Source organism: Nicrophorus vespilloides, unplaced genomic scaffold (genome assembly GCF_001412225.1).
Source record: "Nicrophorus vespilloides isolate i.1.1-1 unplaced genomic scaffold, Nicve_v1.0, whole genome shotgun sequence".
NCBI lineage: Eukaryota > Metazoa > Arthropoda > Insecta > Coleoptera > Silphidae > Nicrophorus > Nicrophorus vespilloides.
The window spans coordinates 18,619-43,568 of NW_017097113.1; the positions used below are offsets into that span (position 1 = coordinate 18,619).

General features: G+C 29.9%; 1 protein-coding gene and 2 non-coding genes across 3 annotated transcripts; all 3 read left to right on the forward strand.

Annotated features, from left to right (window-relative positions):
* The first annotated feature begins 1,971 nt into the window (after positions 1 to 1,971).
* LOC108558954 (nitric oxide synthase, salivary gland) lies at positions 1,972 to 23,941 on the forward strand. The gene is made up of 17 exons (XM_017916056.1): positions 1,972 to 2,060; positions 2,424 to 2,563; positions 13,240 to 13,381; positions 15,228 to 15,402; positions 15,466 to 15,762; positions 16,523 to 16,626; positions 16,740 to 17,060; positions 17,546 to 17,695; positions 17,761 to 17,935; positions 19,860 to 20,015; positions 21,250 to 21,484; positions 21,540 to 21,709; positions 21,763 to 21,973; positions 22,040 to 22,127; positions 22,186 to 22,450; positions 23,110 to 23,301; positions 23,361 to 23,941. The coding sequence occupies exons 1-17, from the start codon at positions 2,005 to 2,007 to the stop codon at positions 23,466 to 23,468; spliced, it is 2,985 nt and encodes a 994-aa protein (XP_017771545.1). The 5' UTR covers positions 1,972 to 2,004; the 3' UTR covers positions 23,469 to 23,941.
* On the forward strand, positions 10,560 to 10,632 carry Trnav-uac. The gene has a single exon. It is a non-coding gene; the product is annotated as a tRNA-Val (tRNA).
* Positions 10,733 to 10,805, forward strand: Trnav-cac. Its single transcript has one exon. It is a non-coding gene; the product is annotated as a tRNA-Val (tRNA).
* Positions 23,942 to 24,950: the final 1,009 nt, after the last annotated feature.

A 24,950-nucleotide genomic window follows, 5' to 3' on the forward strand; every position in this document is an offset into this window, starting at 1 on the left:
TCTCTTCCTTTTTTTGCAGGATAAAAGAGAGAGAGAGAAAAAAAAAGAAACGAAATCCCACATTTGAAATAGGTACATTGACATGGGATGAAAATCAAACAAAAAAAGAGGGCATAACAAATGGCCTCTTTCATTCATCATTCGCATAATGCGGAGCATAAACATTGAGTATTTATTGTATGTCATGAGCGACTGCTGATGTGTTGTGCAAATGCATTCCTATTTACGTATAAAAGTAACTTTTCTGTTTGTGCAAATTGGTGCTCGAAAATTGTAAATCTATTTGTTAATATTGACTAATAATTATAATAATTTATAAATTTATAATATTAAATAATTACGGTATAAAAAAATCGTCTACATTTTTTTCATAATTATGGCTGTAATTCGCGATCAAAGTTGAAAAAATGAAAAATTATCGCTCGAAAAATCAGTGTTTACAAAATTTTTGTAATTTTCTTGGAAACTATAGATATAGTATCTAAAAGATGTGTGGATTTCTGAGAAATGTAGCATGTCTTCACATATTTCTGTGGCTTTATACATTTGGCTGTACTTCGCGTTCAAATTAGAAAAAACTGAAAATTGAACACTCAAAAAATCAGTGTTTTCTCATTTTAATGATTTTCTCTAAAATTATAATAGATTTAACATATCCCAAAGATGCGTATGAAAGCTGGATGCTTGGAGAATTGTAGCATGTATTCATACATTACTGTGGCTTCATCCATTTGGCTGTAATTTGCGTTCAAATGAGAAAAAATGAAAAATTATCGCTCGAAAAATCAGTGTTTTAAAAATTTTTGTAATTTTCTTGGAAACTATAAATATAGTATCTAAAATATGTGTGGATTTCTGAGAAATGTAGCATGTCTTTACATATTTCTGTGGCTTTATACATTTGGCTGTAATTCGCGTTCAAATTAGAAAAACTGAAAAATTAACGTTCACATTTTAGTGATTTTCTCGGAAATTATAATAGATTAATTGGATTCAAAAGATGCTTATGAAAGTTGCATGTTTGAGGATTGTAGCGAATATTGATATATTCCTGTAATTTCATCCATTTGGCTGTAATTCATGTTGAATTGCGATTTTTTTACTTTTTTTTCACGTTTTATTTAATTATTTAATAGTTGCTGTGGATAATTAAAACATCAAATACAAAAACAAAAAACACGGCGAAGAATCTATTTCCAAATTCGTGTCATTTCTTTTTTTCTTGTAATTAGCTTTAAGTTTTTTTAGCAATTTCTCGAAAACAATTGACCATTTTTTTTACATAATAACTCAATTACTTAAAACATCTTATACATTTTACTTGTTTATATCAGAAACGATTTTTCATTGCACATCATTTGATATAATAACTGTTAAGTAATTGTAATTAATGACTAAGATATGTTGATTTTATTCACATTTTCTCTTAATTTTTTATATAATTATTTGAGTATTTAATTTTCATTTAATTTAAGTAAATTAAAAGTACCAAAACGTAAGCGTAAACTAATATTCTTTAATAATTAGAACATCAACTATACAAATAAAAAACAAAACTTTTACTTTTTACAGAATATTTTTCCAAATTGATGGCATTTTTCTTGTAAATAGCTTTAAAAAAAAATTGCAATTTCTTGAAAACAATTGTCCAATTTCTTTTATTAAGTAATTGAAATTAATGACTAAGATATGTTGATTTTTCTTTTAATTTGATCTAAATTTGAGTGTAAATATTTAATTGTATCAAAAAAAATCAAAAAAAAGTAAGCGCAAACTAATATTACGTTATCATTATATAACTCCAAATATATTAACATGCAAAGTCCTGAGAAAAGATCAAACGAAAATTGGGCGGCAATTTCGCATACGAACATTCTCCACCATCCACTTAACTTCTTCAATCCTGAAAATAAGCTGAAACGTTTTTCACTTTCCATTTATTTGTTTGTTTTTTTTTCTTTGTCTCAGGTATTCGACTGCCGTTACGTGACGACAACAAGTGGCATGTTCGAAGCTCTGTGCAACCACATCAAGTACAGCACCAACAAGGGAAACATCAGGTATGCAAAAGGTCGCAACGATCATCATCCAAATATATATACAATTTTTTTTTATTATAAATTTCCACCAACCCTCGCCGAACTTAAACGATCTTCGCACGCAAAACTTTTACTTAAAATCCCCCCAAATCCTCCACCATCGATTTACCATCTCCTTTACCTAAATTCTCCCACTTGAAAAAAACGCTTGTATTGTATCTATTGAATTGGTTTCTCAAGCCCAATTTATCGATGCAACTTGTTTCCCTGTTTATCCCGCTAACTTTTCACCCTCGTCTTCAAAATCGAATCGATCTTTTAACTGTTTTTTAACTGTAACTCTGTATATTTATTTCTTATCCTTTTTTCTGCATATTTGTTTAGATCCGCTATAACAATATTTCCTCAACGGACGGATGGTAAACACGATTACCGCGTTTGGAATCCGCAGTTAATAAATTATGCAGGATACAAACAGGCCGACGGTTCTGTTATTGGGGATCCTCAGAACGTGGAATTTACAGGTAAATATTGTCGTTAATAAGGATATTCGTTAATACAAACTTTTTTTATCCTAATGCTTCGCTCCTCCAACGCAACAACTTGTCATCAATATTATCTTTAATATTCTTAAAGTTTGCTTTAAAATCATCTTACACTGCATCCACAGCATGTGTGATAAAAATGTGACACATCCAACTGGAATTGGTTGTCATTATGTCATAATGATAAATAAATTTACAGCTGCAATTTCATATTTTGCTGTTATTTACAACTGTCAATTCATATCATAAAGATATGACACATCCAAATATAAATGCTTGTCATTAAGTCATAATGACAACTAAACTGACAGCTGCAATTTCAAACTTTTCTGTCATTTGTACCTGTCAATCAGGTTTTATTTTAAGAATTTAAAATTATACAGCGTGAGGAAAAATGTCACACATCCAATAACAATTAGTTGTCATTAAGTCACAATTACAACTAAATTGACAGCATAAATTTCATATTTTGCTGTCATTTGTATCTGTCAATCACGTCTCATTTGAAATTTATTTACATTGAATTCACACCATGCGTGAAAAGAATGTCAAAGATTTAACTAAGATTTGCTGTCATTAAGTCATAACGACAACTAAATTGACACTTGCAATTTAATACATTTTGTCATAATGATAACTAAATTGACAGCTGCAATTTCATATTTTTCTGTCAGTTATAACTGTCAATTCAGATCATAAAAATGTGAGACATCCAACTATAATTGCTTGTCATTAAGTCATAATGACAACTAAACTGACAGCTACAATTTCAAACTTTGCTGACATTTATACCTGACAATCACGTTTTACTTTAGGTAATGAAAATTTACTTTTCACGCACGATAAAAATGTAATAAAACCAAATATAATTGGTTTTCATTGGGTCACAATGACAATTATACTGACAGCTGCAATTTTAAACTTTTCTGTCATTTGTACCTGTCAATCAGGTTTCATTTTAAGAATTTAAAATTATACAGCTTTAGTTAATTCGTGATTAAAATGTCACACATCCAATTATAATTAGTTGTCATTAAGTCACAATTACAACTAAACTGACAGCTGCAATTTCTTATTTTGCTGTCATCTGTATCTGTCAATCACGTCTCATTTGAGATTTATTTACATTGAATCCACACCATACGTGAAAAGAATGTCAAAGATTTTACTAAGATTTGCTGTCATTAAGTCATAATGACAACTAAATTGACACTTGCAATAAACTTAAAATTTTCTTACTATAAACTTTTCTTACGAGCATCAATATTATCTTTAATATACTTAAAGTTCACTTTAAAATCATCTTACACTGCAGCCACATCATTTGTGATAAAAATGTGACACATCCAACTAGAATTGGTTGTCATTAAGTCATAATGACAACTAAACTGACAGCTGCAATTTCATATTTTGCTGTCAGTTATAACTGTCAATTCATATCATAAAAATGTGAGACATCCAACTATAATTGCTTGTCATTAAGTCATAATGACAACTAAACTGACAGCTGCAATTTCAAACTTTGCTGTCATTTGTATCTGACATTCACGTTTTATTTTAGGTACTGAAAATTTACTTTTCACGCGTGATAAAAATGTAGTTTTCATTGAGTCATAATGACAACTAAACTGACAGCTGCAATTTCAAACTTTTCTGTCATTTGTACCTGTCAATCAGGTTTCATTTTAAGAATTTAAAATTATACAGCGTGAGGTAATTTGTGATTAAAATGTCACACATCCAATAATAATTAGTTGTTATTAAGTCACAATTACAACTAAACTGACATCAGCAATTTCATATTTTTCTGTCATTTGTATCTGTCAATCACGTCTCATTTGAGATTTATTTAAATTAGATCCACACCATGCGTGATAAGAATGTCTAAGATTTAACTAAGTTTTGTTGTCATTAAGTCATAATGACAACTAAATTGACACTTGCAATTTAATACTTTGTTGTCACTTCTACCTGTCATTCACTTTTTATTTTAAGTATTTAAAATTTACAAACACACCATTCGTTATAAAAATGTGTCACATCCAACTACAATTAGTTGACACTTACTACACCTAAATTGACAGCTATAATTTCATACATTGCTGTCATTTGTACTTTTTTTCTATAAATAAGCTGTCAATTGTACCTGTCAATCATGTGTCATTATAAGTATAGTATCCATGCGAGATTATAATAACCTTAAATATTAGATAATGTACGGGAATATCATGTTATAAATTATATAACACTTCTTTAGTTAATTCGGCATATATATATTTATTAGCTAATACCACACTTGTCAATTAATTTACTATTAACTTAAAATTTTCTTACTATAAACTTTTCTTACGAGCATCAATATTATCTTTAATATACTTAAAGTTCACTTTAAAACCATCTTACACTGCAGCCACAGCATGTGTGATAAAAATGTGACACATCCAACTAGAATTGTTTGTCATTAAGTCATAATGACAACTAAACTGACAGCTGCAAATTCATATTTTGCTGTCAGTTTTAACTGTCAATTCATATCATAAAAATGTGAGACATCCAACTATAATTGCTTGTCATTAAGTCATAATGACAACTAAACTGACAGCTGCAATTTCATATTTTGCTGTCAGTTATAACTGTCAATTCACATCATAAGAATGTCAGACATCCAACTATAATTGCTTGTCATTAAGTCATAATGACAACTAAACTGACAGCTGCAATTGCAAACTTTGCTGTCATTTGTATCTGACATTCACGTTTTATTTTAGGTACTGAAAATTTACTTTTCACGCATGATAAAAATATGATTAGTTTTCATTGAGTCATAATGACAACTAAACTGACAGCAGCAATTTCATATTTTTCTGTCATTTGTACCTGTCAATCAGGTTTCATTTTAAGAATTTAAAATTATACAGCGTGAGGTAAAATATCACACATCCAATAACAATTAGTTGTCATTAAGTCACAATTACAACTAAATTGACAGCAGAAATTTCATATTTTGCTGTCATTTGTATCTGTCAATCACGTCTCATTTGAGATTTATTTAAATTAGATCCACACCATGCGTGATAAGAATGTCAAAGAATTAACTAAGATTTGCTGTCATTAAGTCATAACGACAACTAAATTGACACTTGCAATTTAATACATTATGTCATAATGATAACTAAACTGACAGCTTAATCAGGTTTCATTTTAAGAATTTAAAATTATACAGCGTGAGGTAAAATGTCACATATCCAATAACAATTAGTTGTCATTAAGTCACAATTACAACTAAATTGACAGCATTTGCTGTCATTAAGTCATAATAACAAAAAACTGACAGCTGCAATTTTATATTTTGCTGTCAGTTATAACTGTCAATTCACATCATAAGAATGTGAGACATCCAACTATAATTGCTTATCATTAAGTCATAATGACAACTAAACTGACAGCTACAATTTCAAACTTTTCTGTCATTTGTACCTGTCAATCAGGTTTCATTTTAAGAATTTAAAATTATACAGCGTGAGGTAAAATATCACACATCCAATAACAATTAGTTGTCATTAAGTCACAATTACAACTAAACTGACAGCAGCAATTTCATATTTTTCTGTCATTTGTATGTGTCAATCACGTCTCATTTGAGATTTATTTAAATTAGATCCACACCATGCGTGATAAGAATGTCAAAGATTTAACTAAGATTTGCTGTCATTAAGTCATAATGACAACTAAATTGACACTTGCAATTTAATACTTTGCTGTCACTTTTACCTGTCATTCACGTTTTATTTCAATTACAATTAGTTGACATTTATGACACCTAAATTGACAGCTATAATTTCATACATTGCATGTGTCATTACAAGTATAGTATCCATGCGATATTATAATAACCGTAAATATTACATAATGTACAGGTATATTATGTTATAAATTATATAACACTTCTTTAGTTAATTCGGCATGTATATATTTGTTAGCTAATACCACACTTGTCAATTAATTTACTATAAACTTAAAATTAATTTTCTTTTATTCTTTTTAATTACTTTTTTCGTTTTTATTTCAACGACGTGCGATATGTAACGACGTGAAAAAAAATCCTATTCGCTTTTTTTCCAATCTCTACAGCTCGTTGTAGGCGACTCGATGATAGCACGAAAATGCTAGTAGGCTTAAGGGGTTGACGAGAAAATCTGAAAAAAAATAGAGAAAAAACGTCGTTTCTCTGTTACGTAAAAAAAACATTACGTAACTTTTGTTGCATAAGGGTGGCGCCCATCTTACGCAATCATGAAATGCAACAAAAGTTACGTAATTTTCGTGCAATTAAGAAAAAGCTTGAAAAACTGTATATTTTTTATTTTCTCTTGGAAATATTATTTTCATATAATTATTTTATCTGTTATTCAAAAACTAAGATAAATCTTGCAATCTCTTAATTCGTGTTCTCTTTAGAAGTTATATAATTGGTGGGTTTCAATAGCCGCAGGTTAATCAGTTGAAATTTATTGGATAACTTTGGGTTAACCATTAACTGGAAGTTATTTATTACGAAAGATTAGCTCTTAAAAATGAAAAAAAAAATAATAAAAATTTGAAAAATAAAATATAATAATGTTATATCATATCTTCTATTACAACTATAATTATAATTAATCTACTAAAAAAGATATATTTTATTGAAATTAAATAAATTAAGTAATAGTTAAACAAATGTTTCTTAAATATAAAAAAAAATGTTGAAAATTCAATGATTTTAATCAAATTTTGAAGTATTGTAATAATAATTAATCAGAAATAATTAATGTTAAAATTTGTATATGTATATTACTTAAAATTTATAAATTCAATACAAACTGAATAAAACTGTTGCAATGTTTGTGTTAAATCAATGCTTTAAGAGTAGAATAAAGAAACTTTATTAATAATATGTTTACGTTTTGCAACAAAGTCCTCGGAAAGTTTCGAGACGAATCCAAGTGGGAGATTTCATAATTCATTCGTATCCAAGTCAGACAGACCGGATAATCCCTACTCGCAGCAAGAATGTTTAAACAAAATTTCGCTCGAGGCGTTTCCTAATTTTCTAATTAATATTAATACGATTATTATTAATACCAGAATAATTTCCACAACGAAATGCATACAACTTAAAGCGATTGCCTTAAGCACCGAAAATTAATCACACCAATAATTAATAATAATTTATAGTTCAGAAACAGTATTATCGTCATCAGTTAGGTTTATGGGTTAACTTTGTGTATGCTGAACTTATGCACTTGATGTAGAAAGTTTACTTATTAATCAATCATTAAAATTAAGACATTTTTTTTTGTGATTTAGTTAAATTTATTAAAACCGACAAAATGTTAATAATCAATAACTAAATAAATCTGTATTAGATTGTCGTTCTATTTGACATAACATACATAAAAGTCATCGATCCAAGTAATGTTTAAGAAACGCATTGCTTAACTATTGATAAAAATGAGTTGAATTTTCGATATAAATGTCATGAAGGTAAATGTCAAACGTCAAACGATACCAACCTAACAAATGAATGTAAATAACGAATTTTAATAATTTATAATTATAATTTACAAATCACTCAATTAATGAAACATTAGGCTAAAATCTATATTATTTTATATCTTGTTTAAGATAAATAAGTGATTTTATGACAATATTTAGTTTTTTTTTACATAAATTGTTTAACTATTGATTATCATAACCTGGTAATTTAAATAGTAAAAATTATTGTAATTTTCTATATAAGTTTGCAAAAGGTCAAACGTCGATGCAAAGAGAAAAGTGACATTTCATAGATTGTCATTATATTGTATATAAATTGAAGAAAAGTCACCAATCCAAATAAATTCAAAGTCTGGCATTGCTTAACTATTGACATTTTAAAACATAAAAATATATTGGATTTTCATAGAAGTAAATGTGAAACGTCAAATTATTTTAACCTAAAAATCCTTTATTCTTGAAAATATTTTATAATCAATAAATAAATATGTGATTTTCTTTTTAGATTTTCATTATATTTCACATCGATTGATTAGAAGTTACCAATCCAAGTATTGTCAAAGTCACGCATTGTTTAACTATTGATTATAACAATTTTCGATATGAGTTTCATACAGGTAAATGTGAAACGTCAAATGATTCCAACGTCATTATATTTGGCACTAAATCATGAAAAGTCACCAATTCAAAAATATCAAAGTCACTTATTGTTTAACGATTGATTGTTACAATTTTTTATATTAGTTTCATAAAGGTAAACATGAAACGTCAAACGATTCCAACGTCATTATATTTAACATTAATTGATGAAAAGTCACCAATTCAAGTAATTTCAAAGTCACGCATTGTTTAACTATTAATTATAACAATTTTCGATTTGAGTTTTATACAGGTAAATGTGAAACGTCAAATGATTCCAACGTCATTATATTTGACACTAAATCATGAAAAGTCACCAATTCAAGAATGTCAAAGTCACTTATTGTTTAACGATTGATTGTTACAATTTTTTATATTAGTTTCATAAAGGTAAACATGAAACGTCAAACGATTCCAACGTCATTATATTTAACATTAATTGATGAAAAGTCACCAATTCAAGTAATTTCAAAGTCACGCATTGTTTAACTATTGATTATTACAATTTTCGATATGAGTTTCATACAAGTAAATGTGAAACGTTAAATGATTCCAACGTCATTATATTTAACACTAAATCATGAAAAGTCACCAATTCAAGAATGTCAAAGTCACTTATTGTTTAACGATTGATTGTTACAATTTTTTATATTAGTTTTATAAAGGTAAACATGAAACGTCAAATGATTCCAACGTCATTACATTTGACCTTAGTTGATGAAAAGTCACCAATTCAAGTAATATCAAAGTCACGCATTGTTTAACTATTGATTATTACAATTTTCGATTTGAGTTTCATACAGGTAAATGTGAAACGTTACAATTACAAATTGTTACAATTTTTTATATTTGTTTCATAAAGGTAAACATGAAACGTCAAATGATTCCAACGTCATTATATTTAACATTAATTGATGAAAAGTCACCAATTCAAGTAATTTCAAAGTCACGCATTGTTTAACTATTGATTATAACAATTTTCGATATGATTTTCATACAAGTAAATGTGAAACGTTAAATGATTCCAACGTCATTATATTTGACACTAAATCATGAAAGTCACCAATTCAAAAATGTCTAAGTCACTTATTGTTTAACGATTGATTGTTACAATTTTTTATATTAGTTTCATAAAGGTAAACATGAAACGTCAAATGATTCCAAAGTCATTACATTTTACGTTAATTGCGTAATATCACATTAATGAAAAGTCACCAATTCAAGTAATATCAAAGTCACGCATTGTTTAACTATTGATGGTTACAATTTTCAATATGAATTCTATGCAGGTAAATGTGAAAAACGAATGAAAATAAGGGATTTTCCTGTTTGCGGAACCGGAAAACAAGTAGAAAATCGAATTACGAGACCGAAAAAAAACGGATAATTTCTCTGGATCTGTTACAGAATTTCAGATGGATGACGCTTTTGTTGCACGCCTGAAACAAAAAAATAGAACAAAAAAACGAGTCGATATTTATGCGTTCGGAAATGTTGAAGCCCTTTTATTTACCGATCTATTGTTTATGCTTCACGCTGCAAACAATCCACATTTTTTAAGTGATACTTGGAACTTCCGGCTACACGAAAACCCCGGCGAATCCACATTTGTTTGTGTTTTGTACCTGGCGCATCCACAATTAAGTTCCTACAATTGATTTAGTTTTTATATAACGTGATGTTAACAACAAGAAAACTTATTTGTTATAGAAAACAAACATATTTTGATACATGGAAAGCATTAAGAGATGTTAATATTTCCTAGGAATTTCGATTTTTTTTTGATAAAGTTATATCATGTGGTTCCGTAGTGTAGCGGTTATCACGTCTGCTTTACACGCAGAAGGCCCCCGGTTCGATCCCGGGCGGAACCAAATTTTTAGACTACTATTGATTTTAGGTGATTATATAATTTCTTGCAGAAATTGCTAAATTTCGCGGAGATTTTTTTCAAATTTTGTCGGATGGACGTACGGTTCCGTAGTGTAGTGGTTATCACGTCTGCTTCACACGCAGAAGGTCCCCGGTTCGATCCCGGGCGGAACCAAAGTTTTACCACTATCATTGAAAATAATCAATATTTTTTTAATTACAAACATACACTTTAATTATATGCTATAATACAATTTTATAATAGATATAGCTAAGTTTCCTTTAATTTCTTTAAATAATTATTTAGAAAGTTAACATTATGATGATATATGGATAATTAATAAAACTAATTTTCATAAGATTTGTCTTGATCTTTGGAAAATTGTTTGCATTAAATTTTCAATTTATATCCTTTTAAATTTATGATATTTTGAATGCTTGAATTACCAAACTTTATACGAGTTCTTATATGAAAAATATGAAAGATTCTACAGTAATTAATCAGTTTTAATTGATAATTTTTGCAATTATTTGTTTATTTTTATTGACAATAATTTAGGCTAAACTACAGAAATCTTCCTACCAATTTTTTCTATTTTATTGTATTATTACGCATTAATTTATAGAAACTAATTTTAAGTAGAAAATTTACAGTTTTCTATATGTAAACAAAATTTCTTGTATTTTTATTTTATAGAAATATGTAAAAATAAATATTTTACAAATATTAAACAAATTATTACATTTATGAATGAATTCATAATTCAAGTAAAACGCAGTAAAAAAATGCACGAAAATTAAGCAGTTTATTACATTTATTTTAATATTCATAATTCAAGTAAAACATAGTAGAAATGTTACAATTATTACATAATTCATTAAATTTATCTATAAGTTCATGTTTTGGGTGAAATGTATGAAATATTCTTAAAAATGAACAATTTAGTAAATTTATCATAAAATTTAGTAAAAAATCATAATCTAGGTAAAATTTAGTAAAAATGTTCCAAAAACTAAAAGAAAATACTTCTATCTATAATTTTATAATGAAGATAATACATGAAAAATTGTACAATAATTAAAACAATTTATCAAATTTATTTAAAAAATCATAATCCATGTAAAATGTAATAAAAATGTTCCAAAAACTAAAAAAAAATAAATTTTTCTATAATTTCATAATCAAGATAAAACGTATGAAATATTCTACAATAATTAAGCAATTTATCAATTTTATTTAAAAAAAAATCACATTTCAATGTTTTACGTTGACAAATTTTTACAATAATTAAATAATTCAATATATTTTTCCATAATTTCATAGTCAAGCTGAAATATCCTACACAAAATTAATAATGTACAAAATCTTTAAAAAAAATCATAATTCAGGTAAAATGTTTTAAAAATGTTACAATAATTAAACAATTTACTAAATTTATATACAAATTAAATATTAAGGTGAAAATTTATGAATGAAATAAGTTCATTTATGGTTTAATTTATAAATTAAATTAATAAATTACATAAGTTTACTTTAGTTTTAATATTAATCTACATTTTATTAAATAATTCACGGAAAAATCCTTTGTAATTATTTGCACATATGTTACAATAAATTTTATTCTTAACTTTTAACTACTCCCACCGATGAATTTCCCCATCTATGGCACTTAACGTAACCTATGCCCAAAGTGTTTACTAAATACCGATGCTATTGCAGTGTAGGTGTAATAGTGGACGATGCTGATACCTCTACTCACGCTTATATAGAGGGCAATGATGACAATTCTGATTAGATGATATTATTATAATTAATGTATTACAAATAGTTATTAATCTAATTATAAAGCATTAGCTAACTTGATAAAGTTTTTTCTTGACGTAATACAATGATTTATGTACTTTATCTGGCAGTAATACATGTGGTGTATAAAATACACCGCGCGAGTACTTCTTAGTAATTTCAATGCACAATTAGTTAAAAGTTAAACACGAATTAAGTAAATAAATCATATTTTTACATATATTATTTTACAATTTTTTGTTTCATTTATTTTTGTAATTGATGAAGTATCAATTTGAAATAAATCAAAAAAATTTTTTTTACAAACTTTTGTTTCATGAATGAACATACATATAATCCACTATTACTAAAGCGAGGCACTTAGTTTATTAAGTGTAGTTTAGGTGCAGCAACACGTTATTCCGTTTAGAACTTTCGCAATTCCTACTACGAATGCGTGCAGAAAGTCGAGTGCAGACTTAGGCATTATATGTAAACTCTTCAAATAGGGAATTTTCAAGATGCGAAATTAAAGAAAAACCCAACGATTCTAAAGCCGAAGGGTGCTAACTTAATTTGGTTGGCGTCACATAAAATTTTACTACCACATTCTCACTCACTCTATCACATTCCACTTGAATTTTTCTTATTTTTTTCTTTGAATATTTTTTTTCTCGTTTTTCTATTTCTTGCAGTTTCTTCTTCGATGTTCGCACCTATGCAATTCCGGTCGACGCTTTGCCTACATATTGGATTATCTGCGGAAAACCGCGACCCACGTTTAGACCAATAAAATTCAAATATTATTTTTATCTTTCTGTTGCAGAAGTTTGCATGAAGTTGGGATGGAGAGGTGCCGGTTCGAAGTTCGATATATTGCCGCTGGTGCTCTCCGCCAACGGACACGACCCCGACTACTTCGATATACCGAGCGAACTTATCCTCGAAATACCGCTGACCCATCCCACGTAAGTCTTCTTCGCATCAACATCCATATTTTCACTACCGCCGCCCATCCACGATGTTTATATAACGAAGTTCAGGAAATGCGGACGTTCCAACCCCTCTTTACAATGTTATCATCTCTTCTGAAAGAATATGCAATAGTTTCCATCATGACCACAATGAAAACATTTACTTAGTATTGAACTTGAGATCATTGAGTCAAACTAAATCCATGTTATTTACATGAATATCCTCAAATTTTTGCTTATTTAATTTAAACAAAAATTAATTACGTCAACGTTACGTTAAGGAACGATAACGTCACATCATGTTTTCGGTACATCATATCAAATTTTCATATTATATTTGATGTTTTTCCATTAAAAATTTGAAATTATCAAAGTATTTAATTAAAAATCTTTCAATTCGAACAAGACGTAACGTCGACGTTGCATTATAAATAGGTAACTTCACATTAAATTTTCATGTTTGATTAGTTCCAATAATTTTACAGAATAACAATATTTTTACATATTTTATATATACATCATAAAGAGTCTTCTATTACGCACATTTTTATATAACTATTGTTACATAATGATAATTTTTGACTGAAATATGGCATTTTCGTTTTTTTTTTTTCATCCCTTCACGTCTTATTTAATTACTCTAAAACCGCGCACGCGAATTACATCATAGCATATGCAAATTAAAGATAAAATTATAACTTATTTTATTTATAAACTACAAAATTTGTGATATCTATTGTTTTCCTATGAAGAGTTGTCAAAATTTGATATTTTTTTCAAGAATTTTTGTGATATTTTCGAAATATAAAAGAATTATACAAAAACTGTAAAACATTAAGATTACAGAATTACAATAATCTTTCAATTCAAACAAGACGTAACGTCGACGTTGCATTATGAATAGGTAACTTCCCATTATTTTTTTCATTATAACGTTTTCATGTTTGATTGGTTCCAATAATTTTACAGAATAACAATATTTTTACATATTGTATATATACATCATAAAGAGTCTTCTATTACGCACATTTTGATATAACTATTGTTACATAATGATAATTTTTGACTGAAATATGGCATTTTCGTTTTTTTTTCATCCCTTCACGTCTTATCTAATTACTCTAAAACCGCGCACGCGAATTACATCATAACATATGCAAATTAAAGATAAAATTATAACTTATCTTATTTATAAACTACAAAATTTGTGATATCTATTGTTTTCCTATGAAGAGTTGTCAAAATTTGATATTTTTTCCAAGAATTTTTGTGATATTTTCGAAATATAAAAGAATTATACAAAAACTGTAAAACATTAAGATTACAGAATTACAAAAATCTTTCTTCACATTAATTTTTTCATTATAACGTTTTCATGTTTGATTGGTTCAAAAAATCTAAATTTGAACATTTTTCCATATTCATATTTTGGACCGGAAACGTCACATCATTTTTTCTATATTACATGTTGATATTTATATGTTTTTCACTGAAATTCCCTAATATTATGACTTAGTTAATGTGAAACATAATTCACATTATACTTAAGTCAACGTCACATCATGTCATATTTAACTTGATTTTTTTCAGTAATAATTTGAATTTGAAACCTAACGTAACGTCAATGTTGCATTATGTGTCCGTAACGTCAGGTTAAATTTTTCATATTACTTGATTAGTTCGAAAATCTAAATTTGAACATTAACCTTAATGTCATATTATAGACCGGCAACTTCACATCACGCTAATTTTCATTAATTTACGTCAACGTCACCGATCCGTGAGGTGACGTTGACGTGAGGTCACGTCAATTTTATTGAAATTAATTTGATTCTTTCAGTTTGGACTGGTTCGAAACTCTAAACCTGAAATGGTACGCGCTTCCTGCAGTTGCGAACATGATGTTCGATTGTGGAGGTTTGCAGTTCACTGCTGCCCCTTTCAACGGTTGGTACATGAGCACAGAGATCGGATGCAGGAATCTCTGCGATTCTTACAGATACAACGTCGTTGAGGTAAAGTTTGTCCTAAACAATCTATACTTTTTCTATAAGTTTTTTTTTTGTATATTTTATTAGATCGTGGCTCAAGGGATGGGTTTGGATACAAGATCGCCAATTTCTCTGTGGAAGGATAAGGCAATGCTGGAGTGCAACGTTTCAGTACTGCACAGTTTTCAGGCAAAAGGTGTGACCATAGTCGATCATCATACCGCTTCGGAGTCCTTCATGAAGCATCTGGAGAACGAAGTTAGGTTGAGGAACGGATGTCCTGCGGATTGGGTCTGGATCGTCCCTCCGCTTTCAGGATCCGCTACACCTGTTTTCCATCAAGAGATGGCGTTGTACTTCCTCAGACCTTGCTACGAGTATCAGGTAAGTTTCAATGAAATATCCTTTGAGAATTAATGAAAATATTATAAAACATTGATAAACTCAACGTTAAAGATTGAAATATTCCAATAATTTTACAGAATAACAATATTTTTACATATTACATCATAAAGAGTCTTCTATTACGCACATTTTGATATAACTATTGTTATATAATGATAATTTTTGACTGAAATATGCCGTTTTCGTTTTTTTTTTTCATCCCCTCACGTTTTATCTAATTACTCTAAAACCGCGCACGCGAATTACATCATCGCATATGCAAATTAAAGATAAAATTATAACCTTTCTAACTTAGAAACTACCAAATTTGTAATAACTATTGTTTTTCTATGATGAGTTGTCAAAATTTGATATTTTTTCCAAGAATTTTTGAGATATTTTCGAAATATAAAAGAATTATTCAAAAACTGTAAAACATTAAGATTACAGAAGATGGAATTTTCCATTAAGTATCTTTTTATATAACAATCATTACGTAATAACACATATTAACCAAGTACTAAATTTATATTTTTATTATTTAAATAATTTATATTACTACAGTCGAAGTGTGCGTCGTTTTCTTTATATAATTGATGTTCAGTCATTGCTAATTAAGTGCGTCTGCTGTTGCTCGAATGGAAAAGCTTATTTACTCTTTCGTTATAATTGAATTTGCGATGAGTATCGAGGGTTGATCCAGCAGGAAAGTGTACTTAAAACTTAGATTGAGACGGGGATCCCCCTTTCATGTTTGCAGGATCCCGCTTGGAAGACGCACGTCTGGAAGAAGACGCGCGGTGAGAAGGACGTGAAGAGTCTCAAGAAGCAACCGCGAAAGTTCCATTTCAAGCAGATCGCTAGGTGAGCGAATGTCTCAAGAATGAGGGTGAAAACACACAACCCTACAATTTAACGATCCGAACAACAACAACAACACACAGATCTCTAATAATGCTTTTCGTCTACTCCTTTAGGGCCGTCAAGTTCACGTCGAAGCTGTTCGGAAAGGCCCTCTCGAGGAGGATCAAAGCCACAGTTCTATACGCAACGGAGACCGGAATGTCCGAGGGTTACGCTAAGAAGCTGTGCGAGATATTCGGGCATGCATTCAACGCTCAGGTGCACTGCATGACCGATTACGACATCAGCAATATCGAGCACGAGGCTCTTCTTCTCGTAGTCACGTCGACTTTCGGGAATGGAGATGCTCCGGAGAATGGAGAGGAGTTTGCAAAGAATCTATATACACTGAAGATGAACGAGCTTGGAATCGATAATGGTGACAGCAAATTAAGGTAAATAGAAAGGATTATGAAGCAACAACTGATAATCTTCAGATTGACTTCACCAATAACTTTAATTGCATAATACCAAAAATAAGAATAATCAGTGTAATTTACAAAGCCTAAACCTAACCTAATTCAATCTAACCTAAAATTAGATAACCCAATCTAATCTACTTAATTCTTTGGACACGCATTGTCCAACCTTTTGAACATATCTAGTAGGACAATATTATAACTTTCTTGAAAATGTCCATGAAAGGGATGAATTTGATAAGGCAGTAGAAGATGTTTATGTTGATGATGATTCACTTGACGATCTTGACTGATTCAGTTGAGACTACAAATTTAGAAATTTCTGGCCATTCAAAAGGTTAAAGTAATAATAACTAAAACGTATACATATACAAAGATTTATTGCTCGAAATCCTTGTAATCCAATAATTTTAATGTTTCTTTTAAGATTAACGATAATAAAATTTTTAATTGTTTAATAGTATGGCTATGGCCACCTCGAAGTCATTCATAAAAGCGAACAGTCAAATAGATATACATAATCCGAAGAAATTGGACCGTTACGACTCGCTCCGTGGCTCCGTTAGTGAGCCGTTGCTGGAGGACACCTTCGGCCCATTAAGCAACGTTCGGTAATTATTCACTCGTTTAATGCCTTTTAATTAACGCCCATTAAATAACGTTTTTCTCATTGCAGATTCGCCGTCTTCGCGCTCGGATCCAGCGCCTATCCGAATTTCTGCGCCTTCGGTCAATACGTAGACAATCTCCTAGGAGAACTGGGAGGCGAGCGGCTGCTGAAGATGGTTTCCGGGGATGAAATGTGCGGACAGGAACAGGCATTCCGGAAATGGGCACCGGATGTATTCAGGGTAACATATAAATACTATCAAAAGTCACTTAACGTACCTTCTTGTTTTGTTTTGAGATCAAACAGTTGTCAAATGAATAACCAATGTTAGTACACATATTTATGATGAAATGACAGTTGTTTTTAAATGAAATTGTCATAAAAAACAAACATTCATACTAACGTACATTGAAAGAGTGTTCGTTTACATTGACAACTTGAGATTAGTAGAACGCATCCATTTTTTCTTAGTTTATGTTAAAATACTTAACGTAAGTCACACATTTGTACATTAATATTGGTTGTCATGATGATAGTCGAATTGAAATGACAGATGCTTTTTTTGACATCGTACTGTCATATTTAAAAAAATCCGTACAGTCGGATACTTTTTGCACAATTGTACATATACACATAAACAATTGTTTATTCTGGGTAACAAATAAATACAGTCAACATTCATTTATTGTACATCCAATGTAACGTACAAATACTTATATTAATGTACAGTCAGAAATGTTAGCATTACTATTAGTAGTCATGGTGATGAACAAATATCCATACTAGCGTACAATCGGACGATTATGCACAACTGTACTTTTTGATCTTTTCTGGATAACATATAAATACAGTCATCATTCATGAATTGTACATCCTAACTAACGTACAAATATTCATATAAACGTACAATCAGACATTTGCAAATAACTATTGTTTGTTATAGTGATAGTAGAATTGAAATGACAGATGTTTTATCATATGTACAAATATCCGTACTAACGTACAGTGAGTGGTAGATCGGTTACCTTGACAACTTGAGATTACTAGAACGCATCCATTTTTTCTTAGTTTATGTTAAGATACTTAACGTACAGTCACACATTTGTACATTAATAGTGGTTGTCATGATGATAGTCGAATTGAAATGACAGATGCTTTTTTTGACATCGTACTGTCATATTAAAAAAAATCGGATACTTTTTGCACAATTGTACATGTGGATTTAATCTAGGTTACAAATAAATACAATCTACGTTCATTTATTGTACATCCTATGTAAGGTAGAAATACTAGTATAAATGTACAGTCAGAAATTTTAACATTACTATTAGTAGTCATGGTGATGACCAAATATCCATACTAGCGTGCAATCGGACGATTATGCACAACTGTACTTTTTTATCTATTCTGGATAACATATAAATATAGTCATTATTCATGCATTGTACATCCTAACTAACGTACAAATATTCATACAAACGTACAATCAGACATTTGCAAACTACTATTGTTTGTTATAGTGATAGTAGAATTGAAATGACAGATGCTTTTTTTGACATCGTACTGTCATATTTAAAAAAAAATACGTACTGACGTACAGTCGGATACTTTTTGCACAATTGTACATGTGGATTTAATCTGGGTTACAAATAAATACAGTCTACGTTCATTTATTGTACATCCTATGTAACGTACAAATACTAGTATTAATGTACAGTCAGAAATGTTAACATTACTATTAGTAGTCATGGTAATGAACAAATATCCATACTAACGTACAATTGGACGAATATGCACAATTGTACATTTTGATCTATTCTGGATAACATATAAATAACGTCATCATTCATGCATTGTACATCCTAACTAACGTACAAATATTCATACAAACGTATAATCAGACATTTGAAACTACTATTGTTTGTTATAGTGATAGTACAATTGAAATGACAGATGCTTTTTTGACATCGAATTATCATATGAACAAATATCCGTACTAACGTACAGTGAGTGGTTGATCGGTTACCTTGACAACTTGAGATTACTAGAACGCAAACATGTTTCTTCACTTAAATAAAGTTACTTTACACATTAAACACAATAACATAAAAAAAATCTTACCACTAATAGTTATGTAAAATTTAGTTAATATTTGTTTGAATTAGGTTGCATGTGACACTTTTTGCCTGGACGACGATGATTCGTTCTTAGAAGCGACGATGACCCTGCAAACAGAAAATTTGAGCTCGAACAGCGTTCGTTTCGTGGATGGAAAATCGCTGGAGACTGAAATTAGTTTAACCAAACTGCACAACAAAAAGGTGAGTAAAATACGTAACTTTTTTTCCTCCCATACTTCTCATAACAAATTGTATCCCTTTCCCTTATATAAATACATAATTTTATGCGAGATCCGTTTAATGACGCATGAAATTGAAGGCAGAAAAGAAACAATAATCTCCATTCAGAACCGAACCGATTCTATCCCTCGCCTCGTCTCGCCTTCTGCTTAATGAGTTCCAGTTTTCTCCTTTATTTCTTCCCTTATTATACCATTTTTTTTCCCATCGATCCACGAAGTTATACAATATTTTTTTTTATGATTGCTCAACTCCCGCAAACTTTCCAACTAAATATTAATAATAATATGAACAAAAAAAAATAATAATTACACGACGCTGATCAAAAAAAATAGTTTTCAGTCATCACACATTAACTTTAAAATTAAAATTACGTAATATTTCCAAGAAATTATTAGTTATTTTTTTAGTCATAAATATACCTTTTCTCTATATTTTCATTAAACCATGATTTTTTTATATGATTTACATAATTATGACAGACATGTTTACTAAACGCAGTTATTTTGAATTAAACAATCCGGTTATAAAGCAGTAAATATATGGTTTATTTCCATTCTGCAATAAAAACCGATTCGAATGTGATTTTCCAAATTTTATTACCCGGAATAGAAGTGATTCGATGGTTGGTGCCCATTTAGTTTCGGATGCATGCCCCCATTTAATATAAAACGTTTTACTGATCTCGAACACATATTTATACAGCAAATACAGTTTCGGATAATCAATCTTTACAGAGTTCATTTTACGTTATGCATTTCAACTTTACCAACAAAAGGTCAATAAACGAATTATATTACATATTGGAATTCCGTCTGTTGTTTTTTTGATGTTTGACAATTTTATTTCTTTGAAAGTTAAGCAACATGTGTCAATGATATTTCTCGAAAAGGATCACAAAAATATCTTAATTACTACACTTTTTTTTAATAATTCAGATGTGTAATAACTGTTTTATCATAAAAGAAACGTTACCACAATCGAATTTGGTTACACAGTCACAGTTTTTATAGTTTATTCAACAGAATTACAAATAGATAATTACAAATCAACTTGTCAAGTGCCGCGTATTGCTTAGCCTTTGTAACTTGACAACTTCACAACAACCGTAGGATTTTAACTTAATATCTTTGATGTTCATCAATATGTCTAGTAATATAAATTAAGTGATCTTGTTTTTTTTTATATGAACCAGGTGTATCCGAGTAAGCTTCTACAGAGAACGAATCTGCACGTGGAGAAATCTGAAAGAGCTACATTAAAGTTAGTCCTGGAGTGCAACATCTCGTACAATCCGGGAGATCACGTTGGCGTCTTCGCACGAAACAGACCCGAACTGGTGGACGGAATTTTAGAAAAACTGATAGGAGTCAACAATCCCGATGAGATTATCCAACTTCAAGTGATGAAGGAGACGCACACTTCTAACGGTAGAATAGAAATTAATGATTAACAAGACATTAAACATCCATCTAATTTCTGTAGGTGTTGTGAAGACCTGGGTTGACCATGAGAAGATCCCGGCTTGCTCCCTCAGAAGTCTCTTCTCCGAGTACTTGGACATCACGACTCCTCCAACGCCAAATCTTCTTCAGCAGTTTGCCTCGATAGCCACCGATGAGGAAGATCAAAGACGGTTGACTTTATTAGCTACTGTGAGTTAAGTTGTTGTTTAGCTTTTGGTAAATCTAATGGAGAGAATTTAAAGGAATCGGCGGCTTACGAGGATTGGAGACACTGGAGGTTTCCCAATCTCTTAGAAGTGCTGGAGGAATTCCCATCGGTCAATCCATACGCACCGCTTCTTGTCGCACAGTTAAGCATGCTCCAAGCCAGATTCTATTCCATCTCCTCAAGCAGAGCTCTTCATCCTGGACAAATCCATCTTACTGTTGCCGTTGTCAGCTATCGAACTCAAGGTAAACATTTTTTTTTAATTGCTAATTTAGGTTGAGAAATAAACTAATTATGATATGATTTTGCAGATGGAAGTGGTCCTATGCATCACGGTGTATGTTCCAATTACTTGCAAGACATTCATGTGGGTGAATCGATCTACATGTTCGTAAGAAAGTAAGTATTAGGTAATGGGTAAAATTCCACAGTACTAATAGTTCTTAATCATGTGCAGCGCTCCGAATTTCTATTTGCCGACGGATCCCTTGAGACCTATAGTCATGATCGGACCCGGAACTGGGATAGCACCGTTCCGCGCCTTCTGGCAGCAGCGACTCCACCAGACCAAGACGAACGTCAAAGTAGGAAAGAGCTGGTTGTTCTTCGGCTGCAGACATAAAGAATTAGATCTTTATCGAGAGGAGAAGCAGGAGATGATTGACGCAGGTGTCCTTACAAGGGCTTTCCTAGCTTTGTCCAGAGAACCAAATATCGAAAAGGTAACAATTATTTTAGTATAATTTAATAAACTAATTGTAGTTTTATGCAAATATCTTTATACCTTAATTGATTTTAAGATATTCATAGTAGAAATTTCCAATATAATAAATAAGAAACTGAAAGTTTAAGAAATCTCGTGTAATTTTCAAAAGTTTTTGTAAAGAAAAAAGGTAAAATTGACGTGACGTTGCGTAATGTCATAGTGATAATTCATGACGTTACAGAACGTAACAACTATTTTATTTCTACGTTTTTGGAAAGAGTTTACTTAGTATTAAGCTATATAATTCTGTATAATTTCACTTTTATAGATATTACAAAAGTTAAGCAATTAATGGATGATCGAAAATCTGCTATAAAATGTTAAATTTGTATAGAAATTATTTTTTTGGTTACGTATTTATGTCATCGCTGCCATCAATAATTGAATACCTCTTACTAAGCATATTTTTTCTCACAATAAGCTTAGTAAGTGGTATTCAATCATTGATGGGATTGCTCCTTTTAAAGATACTCAAGAGACCTCTAAACGTGATGAAGTGTTTAATTGTTAGAATTGTTCTTATGGGACTTGCTTGTAAATCAATCGTTTCTCTTCTCCGTTAGTCTTCTCCTATTAATAGACGAACTGACATATATTTTTTTTTTATCATTGCAGACTTACGTTCAAGATCTGGCTTTGAAAGAAGCCTCGGAAATCTTCAAGTTGTTGGTCATAGAGAAAGGTCACTTTTACGTTTGCGGAGACTGCACGATGGCTGAGGACGTCTACCACACATTGAAGACCATCATCCAAAGATTCGGTAACATGAGCGAAGCGCAAGTGGACAACTACATGCTCAGACTTAGGGTGAGTGCAAACTAATAAAAAGTCACATAAAGATATGACTGTAACTGACTCTTTAACAGGACGAAAACCGTTACCACGAAGACATTTTTGGCATCACTTTACGTACAGCTGAAATCCATAACAAGTCGAGAGAATCGGCGAGGATCAGAATGGCCTCAGAACCGTAATTACAATACATCTTTTTAACCTCAACCAAAGGATTTGATGAAATGAGGCAAAAATATGTTATGGAAAAATCATTCTAGTTATAAGAAGTTTTAAACGTTTCAGCAATAATCAAACACTTTACGATTAAGATTTTAAAGAGTCTCTCTTTCTCTCTCTTTAACAAATTTATTCCATCTCTTAACAATGTACGAAAACCATTTTTTTGAACATTATTGGATTTACTCGTAATATCCAAAGAAATACTTAGAATTTGTCATTCCCATATCAATAAGCTTTGAAACTTTTTAACACCAAATTTACTTTTTTTTGTGCTTTAAATATTTGTAATTTATTTACTACATTTACTAATTGTGCTTATCTATTATATAATGATTAACTGCGACGTACAAATAAGCAAAATCACTATATTTTTTATTATTTTATTGTTTGTTTTTTTCTTAAATATTCATTGACGTGATATAACAGATTAAACAGAAATTTATTATATTGTAAGATAATCGAATTTTACTAATTATATCATATTATATATATATATTGTGATTTATTGAGACGACAAAGAAACAAACCAAAAAAAAAAATATATAAATATATGAATAATAAAAAAAATCAAATTAAATTCTATTCTACTCTACTCTTATTAATGTATTTATTAAGCTTGAATAAATAAAAATATATATAATATTTCAATATAAAGATTCACATTAATATCATCCCATGAGTTATCACCAATTCATGTCGGAAACTGTCAAATACTTTAACGATTTCACGAATTTCATGTGAAAATCCCCATCCTTGCTACAAACCTACCGAGTTACAACTAACTACAAAGTGTTATAAAAGAAAAGTTACTACCTTTGGTTTGTTGACATTTATGTTCCTATTTAGGTGACGTAAGTTTTGAGTACTTCAAATATTTAGAAAGTTTGTATAAAATATACTTATTTACTTAAAATTTGATTATAATTGATTAATACATGCAAATTACGTAATTTATACGATTACCTTTTCAATGTATATTGGATCTTTTGTCCTTGATATCCTTAATATCATCAAAATTGTTTATTTTTTCCTGAGTTTCTATAGTAAAAATAATCTCACACATCATAGATCTCTTCACTCATCCTATATCTACCACTAAGATATTTATATATGAATTATAAACTATAAAAAAAATAGATTATCTACAGATGATCAACATAAATAAATGATTACGTAAGTACTTAACGTTTACGTAACTTAACCATATGTTAAAAACATTGACAAGACAGAGTTATGTAATTAAGTTTTAGGTTAGCTTTAATCACATGCTGCCATGGTAACTAAACAATTGTGCAACTCTATCATCACTACGATACTTATAGAACAACAAAATAATTGATTAGCCTCCTATTAAAAGAAAGTTATATAATAGATAGAAAATATTAAAAAATGATAATTATTTTTAAAGTTATATAATGTCCGGGACAGCGCGTACGCAGTCC